The sequence below is a fragment of the Stenella coeruleoalba genome, assembly GCF_951394435.1.
Source record: "Stenella coeruleoalba genome assembly, chromosome: 2".
Classification (NCBI taxonomy): domain Eukaryota; kingdom Metazoa; phylum Chordata; class Mammalia; order Artiodactyla; family Delphinidae; genus Stenella; species Stenella coeruleoalba.
Window position 1 is genome coordinate 77682435 of NC_137147.1, and position 19640 is coordinate 77702074.

At 39.6% G+C, this 19640-nt stretch overlaps 2 protein-coding genes across 5 annotated transcripts in view; one reads left to right on the top strand and one right to left on the bottom strand.

Annotated features, from left to right (window-relative positions):
* Positions 1-9397, top strand: part of FMN1 (formin 1) — a 444350-nt gene extending 434953 nt beyond the window's left edge. For both annotated transcript variants that reach the window (XM_079909633.1, XM_079909635.1), the window contains one exon: positions 512-9397. In XM_079909633.1, coding sequence (XP_079765759.1) covers positions 512-556 — 45 coding nt within the window. In that variant the 3' untranslated portion in view covers positions 557-9397. The remainder of the gene's footprint in view (positions 1-511) is intronic.
* Positions 9398-16639: 7242 nt separating this feature from the next.
* LOC307181923 (uncharacterized protein) overlaps positions 16640-19640 on the bottom strand; it is a 38981-nt gene continuing 35980 nt past the window's right edge. For 2 of the 3 annotated variants that reach the window (XM_079912821.1, XM_079912820.1), the window contains exons 4-5: positions 17129-17293; positions 16640-16657 (exon numbers count right to left, since the gene is read on the bottom strand). In XM_079912821.1, coding sequence (XP_079768947.1) covers positions 17133-17293 — 161 coding nt within the window. In that variant the 3' untranslated portion in view covers positions 16640-16657; positions 17129-17132. Of the gene's footprint in view, positions 16658-17128; positions 17294-19640 lie in introns of those variants that run through there. The other variant, XR_013827079.1, reaches the window with a different exon arrangement.

Below are 19640 nucleotides of genomic sequence, written 5' to 3' on the forward strand. Positions count from 1 at the left end.
GGCAAAATGGGAGCTTCTGCCATTCTGCAGAGACTAAATCTCGTCATCCTCCATTTTGCATAGCCTCTGTTCAGTCCTGCCAAGTTGGTCACATGCAGACATGCCTGACTTGGAAAGAGTGATTTTTCATATCTAGACTTCCTAGAAACTATTTCTTGAGCATTCCCTAATGGGAGGAATCTTTGAGTAACACTACGAAGTTAGGACCTTTGTCACAGAAGATGCGAACAGAACGGAACAGCCTGGCATTGTAAAGGCCGGTGTTTTAGATGGATATAGTTGGTTGATTAGCTGGTTACTTATTTTGTGTGTTTGTGAGGTAATAGGGTGGGAAGGGTAGGAAACTGAGGGTTTCTAGGGAAAAGGATAGAAATCCTCTCATTTCTAGGGCATTTGGTACAACTCTATTTGGCATTCTAGACTGACATTTGAGAAATGTACCAAAATTTGAGAAAGATGAAAATTTTTAAAAAGGGGTTGTACTAAACTCGATTTTTTTCTCAAACAACAGAAAGAAAGACTGCGTCAAAAGGAAGCCAGTGTGAGCACCAACTAACACAGAGACACAGGAGAACAGTGACGGTGAGACGTAGTACTCTGCATGATCCTTTGTAACACCAGTGTTGCAAGAAGTTCTCGAAAGCTATGTCACTAAATGTTTATTTTGCTCATCTCTTTCTGAGCACCCCGTGCCTTCTTAAAGAAGTCCCTTGTTAAGCCATAGGAACAATGAAAAACTGCTGAAGAAGTATTTGATAACTGTTTCTTCTAGAGGTCCAAAGTTCGCTCTGTTATGAGACCAGAAGAATTACCAAGATTTTCCAATTTTTTTTTAAAAGCAGAGATTTCAAGCTTTCTAACCCAAACCTGATGTATATAAACTTGTGACAGAAGAAGAAAAGGATGTTTTGTGACAGTTGCCTTGAGCAGGTTCAAGCCTTGGTCTTTACATCCTGCTGGTTTGATTATTGATCTTAATTTTGATCCTATTGCAGCAAGATCCTGGGCACCCTTCTCGCCAAAAATGTTGAAACTTACCAAAACTACTTTAAGAGGTCCAAGACTATCTATTTCCCACACTCGAAAAACGGTTATTTTTTCATTGTTTTTTTTATGTAACAGAACAGAAAATGGAATTATACATGGATGGAGGAGGGGGTTAAATAGCCGTAAACTTCATCCTGGAGAACAAATTAGGATACAGGGAGTTGGCATCAGCCATTTAGTGAGACCCATTCTTTTGTTTTCATATCAGTTCATTGGGGTTTCCTGGACCACTAGGGATTCTCCACCCCTTCTGTCCCAGAAGAAACTGTGATACCTGAGTGGGGACAGATTTGAGGTCAAAGCACCTGCTTGGACAAGTGACCCAGTATCACTCAGAGCACATCTCACACCTCAAATCATCTATGCGTGGATAACACCTTGGTAACCTACAGCTGAGCTGTACACCGTGTTCTGGGACCGGATGTGGCTGGACCTCTCCCACCAACCCCAGGAGGCAGTTTCTAGACAGGAGAGCAGATGCTACTTGCAGCCCTTTTATCATGACCTTGACCGACAGGCATGTGACGTATGGTGAAGCAGGGGTTTTTTAACGTCAAAAAACAAACAAACAAACAAAAAACAACAAACTAAGGGCAGAAAAAGAGTTCTTTACATCAAAATGGGAAGAAGGTGATTACATTGATATTGAACTTTGAGTGGAATATCATACGCAGGCAGCTTTTTCTGACCCTGGAAGCCCATGTGACCACTGCCTCCTGAGTCACAGGGAAACCAAATTGGACCTCTCTCCTAACATTTCTTCCTTAAGCCACCACTCTTCTAGTCTATCTTGTGAGGACAGAAGAGAGGAGCCTTGGGGTGAACTGAGATGAAGATCAAAGCCTATCAGGTTTCAGCCTTGAAAGGAGAGAGGCCCAAGTTTTCTCCTCCAATTGGTGGAGGACCGTCTAATGAGCAGAAACTTTAAAACCCTTCCCCATCCGCCTGCCACATGTGGCCTGCCCCTTGCCCCCCCATCTTCCCAGGGGCCTGAGTGTCTACCCAGGACATGCCTGCTAGTCATCAGCCCCCTCAGGGACCCCATAATAGATTCGGCCAATTAAAGCAGCACCATAGTCTAATAGAATGCCCGTTCGGGGAATCAAGGTTGCACAATCAGGATCAAATCAAGTCATGAAGCCATATTCATGCAGGTGCTAATCACCTTTTCTAACAGTTCAGAGGAAAGGAATATAATAATATGGTTTGGTTTTTTTCCCCAAAAAATAGAAGGACGAGACAAGCAAACTAGCAGAGCAGGTAAGAACTTACATGATTAAAAGAAGTTGCTTGTGAGCGAGCTTATCATACTGCTTTCCTAGATTGTTTCTCTTCATTTTCACTTAATGGTGAAGACGACCTAAGGAATTCCTCGATTTCAAACAAATTCTACTTACAGCTACCCTGTGCTCTGTGACAGGCCTTCTAGTATTATCATACAAAAGAAAAAGCACCTGTTTTGCCCGTGCCTTGGGAATCAACTTTGAGTTTAGCGAGAAGAACAGAAGTCTAGATCCTTAATAATGGCTCCTTAAAGACTTGATGGGAGAGAACGGCAGGAGGCTCTCCGTGGGGTCCCTGTAGCCCACTTCAGGTCTCTACGTAGGATGCTCACAAGAAAATCACTGGAGGGAAGCAGGACTGTGGCTTTATAACCCTATAAAAACATTGCTCTCAGGGAACCAGTGCTGAAGAATAATGAATGGAAACACTGAATTTGAGAGTTAGACAAATGCAGCCCAGGTTGGATTTCATCCTAGTGGACAGACTAGAAATTGGCAGTCAAATACCTATTTCTAAAGAGCAGCGTTTGCCTACTTCTGTTGGGGAAACCTAGTGAGTCCAATGTAGTGATACTGTATCACTACACTAGGCAGGATCCCCATTATTCTCTCCCAGTTTGCATCCTGCATTAGGTATCTGGACACCCTTCCCACGTCCACACGTGGACTGCATTGTGACAGCACCCTCATTTCTAACTTGACTTCATGCTCGGTAAAGGTTCACAAGAGTGTGTTCAAGGTGGGCCATCTAAAACAACCTGGAGGCCCTGAGAACAGTCCATCCAAAATGCAGTTGAGATTGTATTAACTCCAACAGGTGTCGCCAAACTTTTCACGGAGAAGTAGTAGTTGGGGTACCACTTAGCAGAGTGGGCACTTCTGGCTGCTCTAAGCATAGCCCTGACTGCACTAGAGGGACAGTGGCCAGTATTTCTACTCTGCATTTAACCAGACACTCACACCTGACCTACTAGTCAGACTCGGAGAAACCTTAACTTATAACAACATCCTCTCTTCCTAGCCAAGCTGCATTAAATCCAAGGACACAGCAGATAGCAGTTCAGATTCCTGCATGAGTAACTGGCATGATCATCGAGCACACAAGTATATCATATATGACACGAAAGCATGATATAAACACGTTAGTTAAAAACATAGGCCTGTGAGGTATCAATAATCAAGTGAGGAGAAGGTGTGCTATATGGTGTTTTAACCCAAGAAGAGGCAACTTATGGGAGGGGGTGTGGTGAAGGGAAGAGGTGGCCAAGAAGAAATGGATGATGTGTTGATGGTCGAGGCCCAGGGGTCACAGGTGACGGACCTGCTGCCCAACAGTTACCTTTTGAATCTTTGGTTGTTGTCTGTGATACCTCTTTAAACATTCATTGCAACTACCTAGGAACTGTGAAGAGAGAAGGTCTGAAATCTGGGAAGTAGAATAAGGAAATCCAGTGGTGCTCTTCCATCTTTAAATGTTCTAGCCGAAACAAATTGGCAACATCGTTGAGGAACTGAATGCCAGATTGGGTGCTGGTCTCTGACCCCCTCTTCTTTCCGGTAAGAACAGTAGAAGCTGCACGCCTGCTCAGCCTCCCTTAGGCACCTCCTTTTCTCATAAGTACTAAAAGGAAAGGCATTTCCCTAAATGATAAACTCCTATGCTGCTGGTGGAGAACCCAGAAGAACTAAAGGAGGGAATAAAACTCTTTGGTGGTATTGGAAACCTCCAGCAACATGAAGAAGTCATTGGTATAGTCCTTCCAACACCATGATTGGACATAGCAAAAGAGACGTAAGTGTATTTTTAGTAAAGATTTGCTTGTTGGACTGGGATTGCGCATCTCTCTCTAGATTATACCACTTGTATGGAGGAATTTTCATTTTACTTCTGTTCTTGCTTTCTTGGACATCATATTTTCTCATTTCTATTTCTGCTTCTTTCTTGCCTGGTATCACTGACACAGATCATTGCATACACTGGCACAGCAAACAGCACACAGATGGCCAGTGTAGAAAGGGGAATTAGCAGTACAGACCTGCGGGCTCTTTTCCAGTAACCAGACTGTAACGTTGACATGGGAACCTCTTCATTGCCTGACATTCTAAATTGATCTCTTTTGTAGTACTGCACCCTTGCCAAACAAAGATAAAACCAATTTGGGGCTTTCTATGTTACGGGGAAGGAAGAACTGCGAAAAATACAGCTTTTTTCCCCCCAAATACCTGATGCAAATATCAAATATCCAATTTTATAAATTAGTTTAAATAGTCTAAAAATTGCTAACAAGAACTCTCATTAGATTTGAGCTTCATTTTTCTTTGATCCTGCCTGTTCTAATCAGAAAAAAAAATGACCAAAAGGGGGAAGGGGAAAAAAAGCATTAGCAGATTCAGCAATCCACAAATTAATTAGTTCCTGAATCACACACAAAAACAACAAAAAACAGACATATTATGAAACCCAATGTTATAGAAGTCCTAAGCACATAAGGATTTGAACAGCTGTGAGGGCTGATGAGTGTAGACAAAGTAAGAGCTCTTAACTGCCCACTTGAGACTTCAGCCTAAACCAGGCGATTTTTAGAGTGTGAATTCAAGGGAGTCAAGTATTGCTCTGAGCAGTTTATTTTTGGAAAAGCCACGTACAAAGAGAAGTAGTATAGTGAAAGAAGTGCTAGACTATGAAAATTTCCTTTCTCTCGTTCTCTCGTAAAAGCAGTTTATAAATGTATGGAACATCCAGAAGCCCATGAATACCACGCTTCATAGGTTAGGTTTTTACCTCAGGAACACAGTGGATTGAATAAAGAAGTGAATTTTCATTCATGTCAGCTACTTTGTTATCATAAAGAAATCTGCAACACAAGAGAAACAAGTCTGTGTGGACAAACTTAACAGTATTTGAAACAAATGGCCAGTGTTTAACCTTTCCAAAATGCAAATAAGTTTCCATTTTCCAGCTATGGAAGGAGATAATCTGGCTGCTTGGAACCTGGTCTATTATTGGTGCAGAAGTCACTTAAAGGCACCTTTTGGAACAGGCCTCAGCACGTCTGTCTCCTTTAGACTCCCATAACGGTATTTATAAGTCCACGAGTGATTGAATCCAGGCAACACTGGGCTCAGTTACACAGCTGTATGTGACTGAGAGGCTCGTTTTGTGTCTTTCTGCACACCTGTCAGTTGTTGGCACCTTGTTAGAGGCACTTAATTTTAGTTTCATAGTTCTTCCTTTCCCCTCCCAAGGAGTGGGTAATCCACCAAATCCTCCCAGATCAATGCTTTGCTGAGAAGCAGTAAATTCAAGAGAGTATTAACATGTCAACGTGGAAGCCAGTTCAGTAGCCTTATTTGTTCCAAGACCCTTCATCGACACTGTGATATAAACTTAGCATTTGGGAAATTTGTGTAGTTGACAACTTACTTGGAAATGTGAAGATACGAAAATGGCAGCAAGTTTACTCTGTCTCTTAAGGCACCCATGCAGTTTCTACCAGAGAAGAGATTAGGGCAGCAGATCAAGCCTCATTCCGTAGGTTATCCTGTCCTCACTGGAGCTTGAGGACAGGATAACCTCAAGCTAGCCTATCCTATCCTCAATTCCTTTCTTCTCCACCCCCAGCCCCTCTCCCAACTACCCTGGTGATAAACAGTAACAGAGGACCTTTTCCTTCTTGTCTTCCCTTCTCTAGCATGATGGTTCACTTCAGTCAGTGCTCAAACGAACTCTGGCATATTATGTCTATAAAGTACTTGTTCATGAATGTCTTCTTCATGCTATAATCTGGGGAAGGCTGATTTAATCTCAATATTTTAAATAAGAGTGGTAGCTAAAGCCATTAATTTATTCTACATTCCATATGCACATATAATTTTCTATTTTTAATCTTCTCTTAAATATACTAAGAATCTCCAGTGTATCTCCATTTCAGGAAGCTGATTCATAGACTTCTGTGGGCTATTTGTTTTTTTATGCTTTGTGTGAAATCTGATAGCACTGGGCTAGCAAAATGCAAATGAGCCCACAATTTCCCACAGCAATTTGGCCTTCTTCCCTGTGGAGTAAACAACCTTCCGCCACCCTTAAGCTGTTTTGTAGGCTGAGCATTTCCCTAGATTCTACCTGTGCAGGCACCAAGGGGTTCTTTTGTCTTGGAAGCTGTAAGAATGTCTTAAAAGAGAATGAATACTTCTCCCCATATATAGTGTGAGCTGCCAGTGTGTTGTATTTAGTCTATCAAGTAAGAAATCTAACGTTTTCAGGCATGCATGCCCAGTGGTTTGTCAACATCTCTGGCAAAGCTGTACGTACTTTCCTTCCTTGTTCTCTTCTAGGGCTTGCTTCCGTTCTTGTCTCGTGAAACAAACGTATTTTTGTTTACTCATCTCGGTCAGCTTTCCAAACCGAGAGGCTAGTAGCATAGACCACTGAGTATAAGGGAAATTACTCCCCACTGCACCATGACATGGACGGTAGGTGTATTTAGGAATGCACAGCTTTCTAGGAACTCTTGGGATGGATTCCAAATTCCAGGTTCTATGAGGTATATAAAAATGGGTATATAGCACACAAAGATTATACTACTCTTCCCAGTAAGAGACTAAGATATTCAAAATCTCCATTTTAGATAGGTTTGAGCAAACTATAAGTAGCTCATTTTTTTCCCTTTCCTCTTGGCAACTTGTCCCTACCTATAATCTTATATCTTCAGATCTGACCTCCAAGGCATGAAGAAGGTAGTGTCAACCCACTGGGATTGCCCTCTGCTTAATCCTCTAAAGATGTTCATTTCCTTTGGAAACAAATCAGTGGGTGAGGGGGAAAGTCTAGGGACAATTCTCTCTGCCCAGAGTGACACACATAGGATTTGGGGATCTACCAAAGGGATAGGTCTATGCCCAATATTAATTTTACAATTCTGCAATTCTTCAGTTTCTCAAGATGCAAATAATATGACCCTACTGTTAGTAGGATGTATAATCTTTGAAGAATATAAGCATTAAGAAACAAAGGCCTTCCCTTTAAAGAAACAATTGAAGATAGTCTTAAAAAGGCAGAACCTTTTAAAGTTAGAAATTGAATAATTTTTAAGATTCTTTGGAGGAAACGTGTCATCGATTCATCATAGTCTTTTCCTTTCATTGAATTTTAATTTAGACTAGCGTGGAAGCAGAGTGCCCCTGGACTTTGATTTAGGGGATCGTGCTTTGGCCTGGAAAAACACAGGACTGGCCTGAATGCCCAGAACCTTAAGTGAAGTCAGTCAGCATCCTAATAGGAATCAGGCCTAACAGAAATGTAAATGATTTCAAGTCCTTTAGAGTTTAATTTTCTTATCAACACCCTCGACCCTGCTTCCTAAAATTAATTTGATCCCTGCAGTTATGTGTCTTCATTTTGCCTTGTGAGATTACAAGCAATGGGATGATGGAGAAAAACAGGAGACAGGGGAGAAGGAAAATTTGAACGAGGCCAGGGTGCAATGTTTTGCTGATATAATGCATTGTTAGGGAGCTGGTGACCGTTGCCATGGTTGTATCATGGGCAGCCTTTCAGTGGAAACTCAGGGCATAATATGTATGAGGGCAGTGGGATGGGAGTGCCCAGTATCTCATATTGGTCCGTGCCTGACAATGTTCTGGAAAAGCAGGTACCCCAGTGAGACTGGCCTGTGCTTGTTGAAATAACTCCAATGAATTTCAGATTCATTTCGATGGGGTCGGTTGTCCATGGACCTTCCTGTTTCCTCTATGCCTGTTTAAAAGTCACTTTGGCATCAAGCTTCATTTCACTTTTCTCCTTTCAATACTTCTGCATCAGCCTCCCCTTCCTTCACACCCCACAGCGATTTTTTCCTCACTTTACTTTTACAGTTTCTCCAGGACCCAGCTTTCTCCACCCCTTTCCCCCACAGACACCTGAAAGTCCGTCCCCCTGAGTCCTCACTCCCTCCTCTCACACCCTGTGCTCCATCCCCCAGCCCTTTGGACAGGGAGCTCTGCTGTGACCAAGAGAGACACAGTGTTGTGACTGCCTCTTGTTAATGTCAGCACCACCTCATCACTTAGGCAAAGAGGGAAAATCCATAAAAGAGATGGAAAATACATTTCTTTTTTTATTCTACTTTATATTTTAAGAAGGTTGAGGAGAGGCATGGTTCCAGTCCTTCTCAATTTCTCAGAGATTTTTACTTTAAAACTAATTAGGGACCATTCTTTTCATAAATTGTAAATCAGTTCAGGTCACCAACTATGATGTGTTTTAAGGCTCAAGTGTTGACTCTCAAGTAACTTTTCTGTGCTGCTGGACGAAGTGAATTCTGTGCAAACATTTTGAATCATAGGCTCTTTTTCGCCCCTCAATTCTTACTATTACTAATGATTCAAGCATCTTCAGGAATGTGGATCAGGATGTTGACAATTTGTGGTTATTTTCAGATCAACAGTAACTGTTACACTCTTGAAAGCACTTAAAGAAAGTATAAGCATGTCTTAAATAGTCAACCATTTGACCTGGAAAAAAGTTGGCTTTTCTGTTTAATTATTAGACCAAACTGTAGATGTAATCTTAAAGGATTTTAAGCAATAATGAAGACAGTTTGAGAAATGAGAAGGCACTTTAGAGACATGAAACCTTACATTACACGCTCTTGGATATTTTTTAAGGTAATAAGCTAATTGGATTCAGGTATTTTTTTCCCTTTAAATTTTTAAAAATATGTATTTCTAATTTGCATATTTAATTTTGTCAAAGCTGAGAAATGCTCTTTAGTTGAATTTGTAAATGTCATTTGCAAACCAAATGAAGTATTTATTTTTAAAAAGAAAGGGTGAAGGAACCAATATTGATTTGTACATAATGAAAATATGTGTGTGTGTGTGTGTGTACATATATATATGTTTTCCTCCTTGACACTACTTGGTCCCCACATCAAGTGTATTTTTGTACATAGTATATATTGGTTAGAAAATGTAGATTGTCTATTCAAAGAATTCTATCTCTGTGATAGATTATATTTATCCTAATCTGTTGATACCTCTGATAATTTAAGAGATAGAACTCTATTTTTTTGGAATCTACAGAGAACTGCATTCATGTCTTCCAATTGTAAATATGCTAAGGGAATTTTAATAAATCTTGGTTTCATGTCTGTCTGGTGTGCAGTGCAGATTTGTTTGCAGGAGGCGTTTAAGACAGTATCCTAGCAGTGCTCTAACGTGGAGAATACCAGTGACTTCCAGCTTTCATTACTGCTCAAGGGCAGCATTACTACGGAGCTGCAAGAGCTGGGTCTCAGTAAGTCCATCATTCACACTTTCTTCTTTCTCTCCTGTCCACCACACCAACAGTGCGTAAGCTAGCTAGGCATTCAAGGCTAACACTGAACAGACAAACCCAGACAAGCATGGTCTCAGCTATACTGACCCAAAAGCAACACTGCTTGAACATAAATTGCCCAAGGTGGAGGTGTGGGGTGGAGAACCACAAGGACTGGTGACTTCATGTTATGGGATGGTAAGTGATAAGAGGAGGGAAACGGAACAGAAATAGAATTGTGTTGTATTCTAACGCTAAGCACAGGGTACAAATTCTTGTCAAGCAATGGTAAGAAACATGCAGATATCTATGAAAAAACTAAAGACTTTCAGCAAAACACTCCTCTGTGAAACAGAAGTAGGATTGTGTGTTTTTTTAATTGATTCATTCGTTCAGTATTCCTGAATGCCATGCACTATTGAGTTCTAGAAGTTTGCTGAAACATGCCTCAGTGGGTACAGATAGACTTAATGAACAGACATAGTTATTATCTGGGGAGACATTTTATCACTAGGAAATCTTTTAAATCAGAGTCATAGAGCTGCAAAAATCTTCAGACACTGGATAAAATCTCCATTTCACAGAGTGAAAACTACTGAAATTCAAGGGACTTGCTGAAAGTTACACTCCATGTTAGTGAGTACATCAAGGCTAGAATCCAGATCTCTTGACCCCAAGGCGAAAGCCCTTCCCAGTGCTCAAGTCATTCATCACGTTAAACTCTTTTCTTCAAAAGACCTCCTCTATGGAGAAATGTTCTAGAACTGTTGTTTGGAAAGTACGGTCCAAATGCTCCTAAGGGTTTGGAGAAACCATTATTAGAGGTGTGCTCTGCATTAAAGCACCTAGGAGAGGGTGGAGGCTTGTGTATCATGAGGACCTAGGGAAAAGATTCCACCTTAGGAAGCATCTCCTCTTTGATTTAACAGAGATTTCCTCTCCCTTGCTGAGCAGTGATGATACCTGTTGAATTTTAAGTATACATGCTGATGGTCCAACTAACAGGCCATAAATTCCTGAGACTAAATATTCCCCTGTAGACTCTACCTGCCTACTTTCACCTGGATATGATGTATTCATGGAAATAAGACTTTAAAGTTGGCCTGCACCAGCCATGCCTGCTTGTATGCGTCCAAGTCTTTCTCCAAGTAACGTTTGCTTCATGCCCATCATTGCGTGAAGATGAAAGGTATTCAGTAAGATAAGGTAACTTTATAGTTATCAACTGCTACATAACAAAATACCCCCAAATTGGGTGTTGATTAAACAATAATCACTTATTTTTCATGGTTTTTGTTGGTTTGAGAGGAACTCAACTGGACAGTTCTCACTTAGAGTCGCATATGGTTTTAGTGCTATATCCACTGGGTATGCAGTCACCTGGATGGCTGGAACATGGACCTCGAAGGCGGCTGACTCACTTGGCCGGCAAGTTGTTGCTGCCCTCTAGGCTGCGGGTCTCAGTGCCTCTCTCTCCACAGGTCTGCTTGAGTGATCCAAGGTGAAACGTGTAATGATTTTTTTTGACCAAGGCCTAAAAGTCACTTTCATCGTATGCTATTGGTTGTATTTACGAAGTTCTGTCCCAGTTGAAGGAATGGGGAAGAAGAACCCACTTCCTGATGAAGGACTGTCAAAACCATATTGTAAGAAGAGCATGTAAGATGAGAAATATATTGGTGCAACTATCTGTGGATAATACAATCTGTCTCTGTAACTTGACCTGTTCTTTCCATCTGGTTTTGTTCTTATTTTTGTTATAAAACTAAATTTTAGATTTTTTTCAAAATTTTCCCTACTTGTTTGCCCCAAATCTTCCTTCCCTCTGCCTGCATATTAGAGCACAGAAATGTCTGTCTTGTTCCCCTGAATGCAGGCATTCTTTTTTATTATTATTGAAGTATAGTTGATTTGCAATATTGTATTAGTTTCAGGTCTATGGCATAGTGATTCAGTATTTTTGCAGATTATATTCTATTATAGGTTATGATAAGATAATGTGTAATACCTTATCTATTTTATATACAATAGTTTGTTCCATACCCCTAATTTTTCCCTCCCCCACCTTCCTTTTCCTCTTTGGTAACCACAAGTTTGTTTTCTATGTTTGTGAGTCTGTTTCTGTTTTGTATATACATTTATTTGTATTATTTTTTAGATTCAACATATAAGTGATATCATACAGTATTTGTCTTTCTCTAGCGGACTTATTTCACTAAGCATAATGTTCTCTAGGTCCATCTACGTTGCTGCAAATGGCAATATTTCATTCTTTTTATGACTGAATAATATTCCATTGTGTGCAGTATTGTTTAATCCAGTCATCTGCTGATGGGCACTTGGGTTGCTTCCATGTCTTGGCTATTGTAAATAGTGCTGCTATGAACATTGGGGTGCATGTACCTTCTCAAATTAGAGTTTTCATTTTTTCCTGATATATACCCAGGAGTGGGATTGCTGGATCATATGGCAGTTCTATTTTTAGTTTTTTAAGGAACCTCCATACTGTTTTCCACAGCGGCTGCACCAATTTACATTCCCACCAACAGTGTAGGATACCAGGGTTCCCTTTTCTCCACACCCTCCCCAACGTCTGTTATTTGCAGACTCCTTGATGATAGCCATTCTGACCAGTGTGAGGTGATATGTTGCTGTTGCTTTGATTTGCATTTTTCTCATAATTAGCAATGTTGAACATTTTTTCATGTACCCATTAACCATCTGTATGTCTTTTTTTGAAAAATATCTATTCAAGTCTTAGGCCCATTTTTGATTAGAATTTTTAATATTGAGTTGTATGATCTGTTTGTATATTTTGGATATTAGTCCCTTGTCAGTCACATTATTTGCAAATATTTTCTCCCATTTTGTAGGTTGTCTTTTCATTTTATTGAAGGTTTCCTTTGCTGTGCAAAAACTTTTAAGTTTGATTAGGTTCCAGTTGTTTAGTTTTGCTTTTATTTCTTTTGCCTTAGGAGACTGACCGATCCAAGAATATATTGCTACAATTTATGTCAAAGAGGGTTTAGCCTGTGTTCTCTTCTAGGAGTTTTAGGTTTCAGTTCTTCCATTTAGGTCTTTAAACCATTTTGAGTTTATTTTTGTATATGGTGTGAGGAAATGTTTTAATTTCATTGCTTTACATGTGGCTGTTCAGTTTTCCCAACACCACTAGTTAAAGAGACTGTCTTTTCTCCATTGTATATTCTTGCCTCCTTTGTCATAGATTAACTGACCATAGATGCATGGGTTTATTTCCGGGCTATTCTGTTCCATTAATCTGTGTGTCTGTTTTTGTGCCAATACCACACTGTTTTGATTTCTGTAGATTTATAGTATAGTCTAAAGTCTGGGAGCTTTGTTCTTTTTTCTTGGGGTTGCTTTGGCAATTTGGGGTCTCTTGTGATTCCATATAAATTTTAGGATTATTTGTTCTAGTTCTGTGAAAAATGTCCTGGGTATTTTGATAGAGATTGCATTAAATCTGTAGATTGTTTTGAGTAGTATGGCCATTTTAATACTATTACTTTTTCCAATCCAAGAGCACATATCTTTCAATTTCTTCATCCATTTCTTAGAATCATCTTCAATCTCCTTCATCAGTGTTTTATAGTTTTCAGCATATAAGTCTTTCACCACCTTGGTTAAGTTTATTCCTAGGTATTTTATTTTACTGATGCGATTTTAAATGGGATTTATTAGTGTATAGAAATGCAACAGATATCTGTGTATTAATCTTGTATCCTGCAACCTTGCTGAATTTATTTATTAGTTGTAGTAGTTTTAGGGTGGAGACTGTAGGGTTCTGTATACAGAGTATCATGTCATCTGCAAATAGTGACAGTTTTACCTCTTCCCTTCCACTTTGGATACCTTTTCTTTTTCTTGGCTGATTGCTGTGACTAGGAGCTCCAATACTATGTTAAATAGAAGTGGCATGAGGGGGCATCCTTGTCTTGTGTACCTGAATTTAGCAGGAATGCTTTCAGCTTTTCACCACTGAGTGTGGCTGGCAGTTTGTCATAAAAATGGGCTTTATTATATTGAGATGTGTTCCCTCTATACCCACTCTGATGAGAGTTTTTATCATGAATGATGTTGAATTTTGTCAAATGCTTTGTCTGCATCTGTTGAGATGATCATTTTTGTCTTTCCTTTGGTTAATGTGGTGTATCACATTCATTGATTTGCATATGACGAACCGTCCTTGTGGCCCTAAATCCCACTTGATCATGGTATATGATCTTCTTTATGTATTGTTGGATTTGGTTTGCTAATATTTTATTGAGGATTTTTGCATCTATATTCATCAATGATATTGGCCTATAATTTTCTTTTTTTATAGTGTCTTTTGTTTTGATATCAGGGTGATGGTGGCCTCATAGAATGAGCTTGGGAGTGTTCTCTCCTCTTCAGTTTTTTGGAATAGTTTGAGAAGGACAGGTATAAGTTCTTCTTTATATGTTTGGTAGAATTCCCTGGTGAAGGCATCCAGCCCTGAACTTTTGTTTGCAGGGAGGTTTTAAATTACAGATTCTATTTAACTTCTAGTGATCAGTTTGTTCAAACTGTCTGCTTCTTTTTGACTCGGTCTTAGCAGGCTCCATGTTTTAGAAATATGTCCATTTCTTCTAGATTGTCCAATTTGTTGGCATATAACTGTAGTATTCTCTTGTGACCTTTTTATATCTCTGTGGTATCAGTTGTTATTTCTTATTTTATTTGGGTCTTCTCTCCTTTCCTCTTGGTGACTGGTGTTGTTTTTTTGGATAACTATTTATTTCCTCTCTGATCTTTATTATTTCCTTCCCTCTGCTGATTTTGGGCTTTGTTCTTCTTTTTCTAATTATTTATCAATAGGTGGTAGTTAGGTTGTTTTTCTTCTTGTTTCTTGAGGAAGACCTGTGTAGCAATGAGCTTCCCTCCTACAATTGCTTTTGCTGCATCCCCCTAGATTTGTAAAGCTGTGTTCTCTTTTTCATTTGTGTCAAGATATTTTCTGATTTCCTCTTTAATTTCGTCATTGACCCATTGGTTTTTTAGTAGCATGTTGTTTAGTCTCCACATGTTTGTTCTCTTCCCGTTTTTCTTCTGTAGTTGATTTCTCATTTTATACTGCTGTGGTCAGAAAAGATGCTTGACATAATTTCTCTTAAATTTGTTAAGGCTTGTTTTGAGACCATTCCATGGGCACTTGAAAAGAATGCATTCTGCTTTTTTAAGATGTAGTGTCCTGTAGATCAACTAAGCCCAACTGGTCTATTGTGTCATTCAGGACCTCTGTTGCCTTATTGATTTTCTCTCTGGATGATCTGTCCATTAATGTCAGTGGGATGTTAAAGTCTCCTACCATTATTGTATTTCCATTAATGTCTCCCTTTATGTCTGTTGGTACTTGCTTTATATATTTAGGTGCTCCTGTATTGGGTGCGTATGTTAACGAGTGTAATATCCTCTTCTTGTATTGATTCCTTTATCATTATATAATGCCCTTTTTTGGTATAGCCTTTGTTTTACAGTCAATTTTTTCTGATATGAGGATTGCTACCTCTGCTTTTTTGTCATTTCCATTTGCATGAAATATCTTTTTACATCCCCTCACTTTCAATCTGTGTCTTTCGCCCTGGAGTCTCCTGTAGACAGCATATTGAAGGGTCTTGTTTTCAATCCAATCAGCCACCCTATGTCTTTTGATTGGAGTATTTAGTTCATTGACATTTAAAATGATTAATAAGTATGTGCTTATTGCCATTTTATGTCTTGTTTTCTAGTTCTTTTTGTGGTGCTTTTTGTTTTCTCCGTTGAGGTTTGATGCTTTTCTTTTGTATTATGCTTGAGTTCCTTTCTTTTTGGTTTTTGTGTATCTATTGTAGGTTTTTGACTTGTGGTTACCATGAGATTCATATACGCTTACGCATAACTATATCCACTTGCTTTAAACTGATAATCAAAGTTTGAACACATTCTAAAAGATCTACATTTTATGGTTTTGAGGTCCTATTTTACATCTTCATGCTTATCGTTTTACTGTTTATTATAGTTATAGTCACTTTTACAATTTTTTTAAATTTTTAATCCACACACTGGCTTATTTAAGTGATCTCCAATCCTTACTATATTTTTGCCTTTCCTATTGGGAGTTTCCCTTTTCTATAGATTCTTGCTTCTTTTCCATTTAGAGAAGACCCTTCAACATTTTCTCCAGGGTAGGATTTGCCGAAATCTTTGCTTGTCTGAGAAATTCTTTATCTATCTTCTATTCTAAATCATAGTCTTCCTGGTTAGAGTATCCTAGGTTACAGGTTTTTCCTTTTCAGAGCTTTGAATGTATCATGCCACTCCCTTCTGGCCTGCAGAGTTTCTGCAGAGAAATCAGCTGAGAGCCTTATGAGGGTTCCCTTGTAAATGAATTTTTCTCTCGCTGCCTTCAGGATTCTCTGTCTTTAACTTTTGCCATTTTAATTATGATATGTTTTGGTGTGGGTCTGTTTGGAACCCTCTGTGCTTCCTATACCTGGTAATTCATTTCCTTCTTTGGGTTTGGGAAGTTTTCAGCCATAATTTCTTCAAATGCATTTTCAATTCCCTTCTCTCTCTCTTCTCCTTCTGGAACCCTTATTATGCATAGGTTGGCACATTTTAAATTATCCCATAGACCTTGTATGTTGGCTTTCGTCTTTCTGTCTGCTATTCTGATTGTGTAATTCCCATTTTTCTATCTTCCAGATCACTTACATGTTCTTTTGTGTCATTTAGTTAGCTATTCATTGCTTCTAGATTGCTTTTTATCTCAGAAATTGAATTATCTATTTTTGATTGGGTCATCTATAGTTTCTAGTTCCTTGTTAAAATTGTGGGTTTAATCTTTTTAAAATCAATTAATTAGCATTTTTTATACCAACATTTATAAGTCAGTATCCAGAAGAGTGTTTTTTCAGGGGGTTTTCTCTTGCTTTTTCAGTTGGGTCTGATTCTTCTGCCTTTTCATTTTACTTAACTTTCTCTGTCTCTGTGAAGGTAGGTGAAACAGTTACCTATTGTGTGGAAGGGTTTTTTATGTGGGAGCATTCCTAGGTAGACTGTGTGGTCCCCTGGCCATCTGTGCATCACTAAATTGAGTCTTTTCCCAGGACCTTAGATCCTGGGCCAAGCCGTGACGTGCAGTGAGTGGGGCTTGGGTGGTCACCCCACCCAGACTGGGGAAGGTGGCATGTGCCAGTGCAGTGTTCTCAGTGCCCTGTTGGTAAGCCAGCACACTCTTCTAAGTGGAGTCTAGGCTTCTCCAGTCCTTCTGTCTGTCCCACAGCTTATCGCAGCAGCCACGGGGGCTTGCTTCCTCACAAAGGACAGGGATGCCCAGTCGTGGCTCAACCTACTGGCTCCCCAGGGTGAGGGTCTGCCCCTGGGATCTTCCTTTTTCTCTAAGTCTCCTCCCAGGGGCACGGGTCCCAACCTACTGGGTTTTTTCCCCCTACCCTACCTGGTCACGAGGAAATCTTTCGTGCAGCATCGGCTGTACAGAATTTCTGCTGGTTTCCAGTTTTCCATAAGAATTGTTCCACATATAGATGTATTTTTGAGGTGCTGGGGTGGGTAGGGGAGGTGAGCTCCACCATCTTGATCCCACTCCCCACGCATTCTTTACCTTTAAAGAAAATGAGGAGATCCTAACTGGGAGACTTTGTAAACACTGGTGGAGAAAAGGAATCAAAGGTGAGCCTAGAAATTTACTCCAAAAGCATAAGCCTGCATTTTCTATTTACAGCAGTAGAGATGCTGACCCCTGCTGAAGCTGTGTCTTAGCAAGTAAATGAAATCACTTCTTCAGTTGCTAGAATAGAGCTCTGACTCTTATAATAGTATTAGTATGTAGGTGTTAACACAATGGAATATTATTCAGCCTTTAAAAGGAAGGAAATTCTGACATGCTGTGGCATGGATGAATGCTCAAACCCAAGATGCTAAGCGTTCTTCAGTCACAGAAAAACAAATAGCATATGATTCCACTTACATGAAATACATATAGAAATCAAATTCATAGAGAAAGTATAGAATGATGGTTGCCAGGCAGCTGATTGGGGCAGGGGAGGGAATAGGAGTAGTTGTTTAATGGATATGGAATTTTAGTTTGGGAAGATGGAAACATTCTGGAAATGAAAAGTGACAATGGTTGTACTATATACTTAGTGCCACAGAACTATACATTCACAAGTGGTTAAAATGATAAGTTTTATGTATATTTTACAATGATGAAAACTAATGCTTGGAGAAGTTGTTAAATTTCCCATGTAATTTTAAGTGGAGAAACCAGAATTCAGACACTCCAGAGAAACATTCCCAGCCACTATCCTATCTCTAAAATCAGAGCTAGAGTTAGCTGATTCAGGAAAAAGGGGGATGTGTAGACAGATTATAATACATCACTGCTCTTTCACACTTGACAAGAAAGTAACGTATCTAACCCAAGAGTATTAGAGCCAACAGCACTTCTGTAAAAGCCAAAGAAACTAACTGAACGGTGCTGTATATATAACCTTCAAGGAACTGTTTGTTAATAGCCACCTTCTGGAATTTGCTTAATTCTATAGATGAGATGAAGCAGGGTATAACAGAAGGCAAAAATGAATAGGAGTTGGTGAGAACCACATGAGGAATACTGTGAGATGAAGAAAAGTGGCCATCTAATCTACCTCTGAGTAGTTACCCTGAAGTAACCTTGCAATGAATCAGCCTGGAAATATATCTGACAAGGTTAAAGTGTCCTAGCCACAGAAAAGACTGTTTAAACAAACTGTATCATACAGTACTAGAACTTCCCAGAGCCTTCTACCAATATTGTGGTATGTCCACTGCTTGATGTGAGGCCAAATTGAGATCCCATTGGACCTCATTTAGAGTAATGGTGAAGATATTTGCTAGTGAAATTAAATCTTCCTGTTCAGAGTATTTGTTAGTGAAAGAACCACAAATAAATAAATGATTTCTTATGCTGGCCAGAATCAGAAGTAGAAAGAAAATGCCCTTACTCCAGGTTCTAGAAGACATCAAAAGTTATCAAATCATCCAAATCAGAAGTAGAAAGAAAATGCCCTTACTCCAGGTTCTAGAAGACATCAAAAGTTATCAAATCATCCATTACTTCATCTGATCTTCCAAGACTTCAGCCTAGTTCCAAATAATAGAATGGTTTAGCCACCTTTGAGGGATTATTTAATTTAAGGGAATGTGTCCCACAGATGAATGTGGGCCTAAGAAGTAGAGAGTGTGCTAACCTAAAAAGTCAGCACACCCCTGCTTTTCAGCTCCTACTTCTGATTTGTGTGACAGGTCAGAGACCATTGTCCCCATAAGGCTCTCCCAGTGGCCATTTTACAGTCTCACCAAAGAGGCCCTTTCTGATATGAGTTCTCCTTTTCACTGGATCCCCACCTAAGACTCAATGGTAACTTAGATGATCTTTTAATACATATTTTAATCTACAGGCCCCCAAATGAGAAGTCATGACCCTAAGAAACCTGTAGGAGCAGCAAAGCATAAGAAAAAAAAAAATCATTGGCTTTAAGGTTAGACTCAATCTTCGATCACAGCTCTGCCACCTACTAACCTGATGACCTGAAGCAAGTTACAGCACACGAAACCTCAGACCCTCCTCTAAAAATGGAGATTAAAAAAATCTCTAACTGCCTAAGTTGGTCAAGGGTAAAATGAAATAATGCAGAAATTCTTGATGAAAAACAAATATTTCCTTCTCTCATAAGAAGCATCAGTATTGCTTTTGCTCCTCTTGGGACCATCCCCTCTTGAACTTCACAATAGGAAAAAAAATTGTCCCATCTCCTCAACCCAAGCTTTGTCAGTGCCTTACCTCGTTTGCGCTTGAGTGGATTCATTTTGGCCCTTCTCAATCCTCTAGAGGGGACATATTTCTTCAGTTCTAGTTATCCCATGACAGTATAGTTACATGAACTAGGTGCCTTTTAGGATCCCCAGTT